The sequence below is a fragment of the Antennarius striatus genome, chromosome 21, assembly GCF_040054535.1.
Source record: "Antennarius striatus isolate MH-2024 chromosome 21, ASM4005453v1, whole genome shotgun sequence".
Lineage (NCBI taxonomy): Eukaryota > Metazoa > Chordata > Actinopteri > Lophiiformes > Antennariidae > Antennarius > Antennarius striatus.
In genome coordinates, this window is record NC_090796.1 from 18,157,501 (window position 1) to 18,160,000 (window position 2,500).

Genomic DNA, 2,500 nt, shown 5'->3' on the forward strand with positions numbered 1-2,500 from the left:
ACCTGACCCTAAACCTGACCCTAAACCTAAACCTGACCCTAAACCTAAACCTGACCCTAAACCTAAACCTGACCCTAAACCTGACCCTAAACCTAAACCTGACCCTAAACCTAAACCTGACCCTAAACCTAAACCTGACCCTAAACCTAAACCTGACCCTAAACCTAAACCTGACCCTAAAGCTGACCCTAAACCTCCGCCCCCAGCTCCTCAGCCAATCAGAGCACTCCCCCAGCCCAGCAGCTGTTGGGGTCACTGCCACCAGCTTAGCACTGGTGAACTGACTGCTAGCGTTAGCGACCTGCAGATGTTCTAGCAGGAAGTAGATTTCAGCCCTCGTGATGGGATCAGCGTCAGGAACCGGTTCCACCTCAGAACCTTCACCTGGTTCCACCTCAGAACCTTCTCCTGGACTCGACCCCGGAGCTGCGAGTCGGGTCCTGACGGACGCAGCCGCACCTGATGAAGGTGAATGTTTAAGGGACTCGTAACCAAATCCTTGTTTCTGGTCTCAGGCTGAAGGAGATGATCCGAGAGGCCATCCTCGACAACGACTTCATGAAGAACCTGGAGCTGTCCCAGATCCACGAGATCGTGGACTGCATGCACCCAGTGGATTATGGGAAAGACGCCTGCATCATTGAAGAGGGGGACGTGGGTTCCCTGGTCTACGTGATGGAAGGTGAGGAGAACCTGGACTCGTCTCGCTTTGTTCTGTGTCTCCAATCGGATGTTGAGGGACCGATTCAGACGACCAGCGACAGACGAGCAATGACAGACGACCAACGACGGATGACCAGCGACAGACGACCAAAGACAGACGACCAACGACAGACGACAAACGACCAGCGACAGACGACCAGCGACAGACGACCATCGACAGACGAGCAATGACAGACGACCAACGACGGATGACCAGCGACAGACGACCAAAGACAGACGACCAACGACAGACGACAAACGACCAGCGACAGACGACCAGCGACAGACAACCATCGACAGACGACCAAAGAAAGATGACAAACGACAGACGACCAGTGACAGAAGACCAACAACAGACAACCAGCGACAGACGACCAGCGACAGACGACCAGCGACAGACGACCAAAGACAGATGACCAAAGACAGACGACAAACGACAGACGACCAGCGACAGGCGACCAACGACATACGACCAAAGACATATGACCAAAGACAGACGACAAACGACAGACGACCAGCGACAGACGACCAACGACAGACGACCAAAGACAGATGACAAACGACAGACGACCAGTGACAGACGACCAACAACAGACAACCAGCGACAGACGACCAGCGACAGACGACCAGCGACAAACGACCAACGACAGACGACCAAAGACAGATGACAAACGACAGACGACCAGCGACAGACGACCAGCGACAGACGAGCAATGACAGACGACCAACGACGGATGACCAGCGACAGACAACCAAAGAAAGATGACAAACGACAGACGACCAGTGACAGACGACCAGCGACAGACGACCAGCGAAAGATGACCAAAGACAGACGACAAATGGCAGACGACCAGCGACAGACGACCAACGACGGACGACCAGCGACGGACGACCAGTGACAGACGACCAAGCGACAGACGACAAACGACAGACGACCAACGACAGATGACCAAAGACAGACGACAGACGACCAAAGACAGATGACAAACGACAGACGACCAAAGACAGATGACAAACGACAGACGACCAGTGACAGACGACCAATGACAGACGACCAACGACAGACGACCAGCGACAGACGACCAGCGACAGACGACCAAAGACAGACGACCAACGACAGACGACCAAAGACAGATGACAAACAACAGACGACCAGACACAAATGACCAGCGACAGACGACCAGCGACAGACGACCAGCGACAGACGACAAACGACAGACGACCAACGACAGATGACCAAAGACAGACGACAAATGGCCGACGACCAGCGACAGACAACCAAAGAAAGATGACAAACGACAGACGACCAGTGACAGACGACCAAAGAAAGATGACAAACGACAGACGACCAGTGACAGACGACCAACAACAGACAACCAGCGACAGACGACCAGCGACAGACGACAAACGACAGACGACCAGCGACAGACGACCAACCACGGACGACCAGCGACGGACGACCAGTGACAGACGACCAGCGACAGACGACAAACGACAGACGACCAACGACAGATGACCAAAGACAGACGACAAACGACAGACGACCAGCGACAGACGACCAACGACAGACGACCAAAGACAGATGACAAACGACAGACGACCAGTGACAGACGACCAATGACAGACGACCAACGACAGACGACCAGCGACAGACGACCAGCGACAGACGACAAATGACAGACGACCAACGACAGATGACCAAAGACAGACGACAAATGACAGATGACCAGCGACAGACGAACAACGACGGACGACCAGCGACGGACGACCAGTGACAGACGACCAACGACAGACGACC

The 2,500-nt window shown here is 54.3% G+C and overlaps 1 protein-coding gene across 1 annotated transcript in view; it reads left to right on the forward strand.

Moving 5' to 3' along the window:
* LOC137588054 (cGMP-dependent protein kinase 1-like) overlaps positions 1-2,500 on the forward strand; it is a 19,810-nt gene that overhangs the window by 949 nt on the left and 16,361 nt on the right. The window contains exon 2 of the mRNA XM_068304801.1: positions 516-682. Within this exon, the coding sequence (XP_068160902.1) occupies positions 516-682 (167 nt within the window). The remainder of the gene's footprint in view (positions 1-515; positions 683-2,500) is intronic.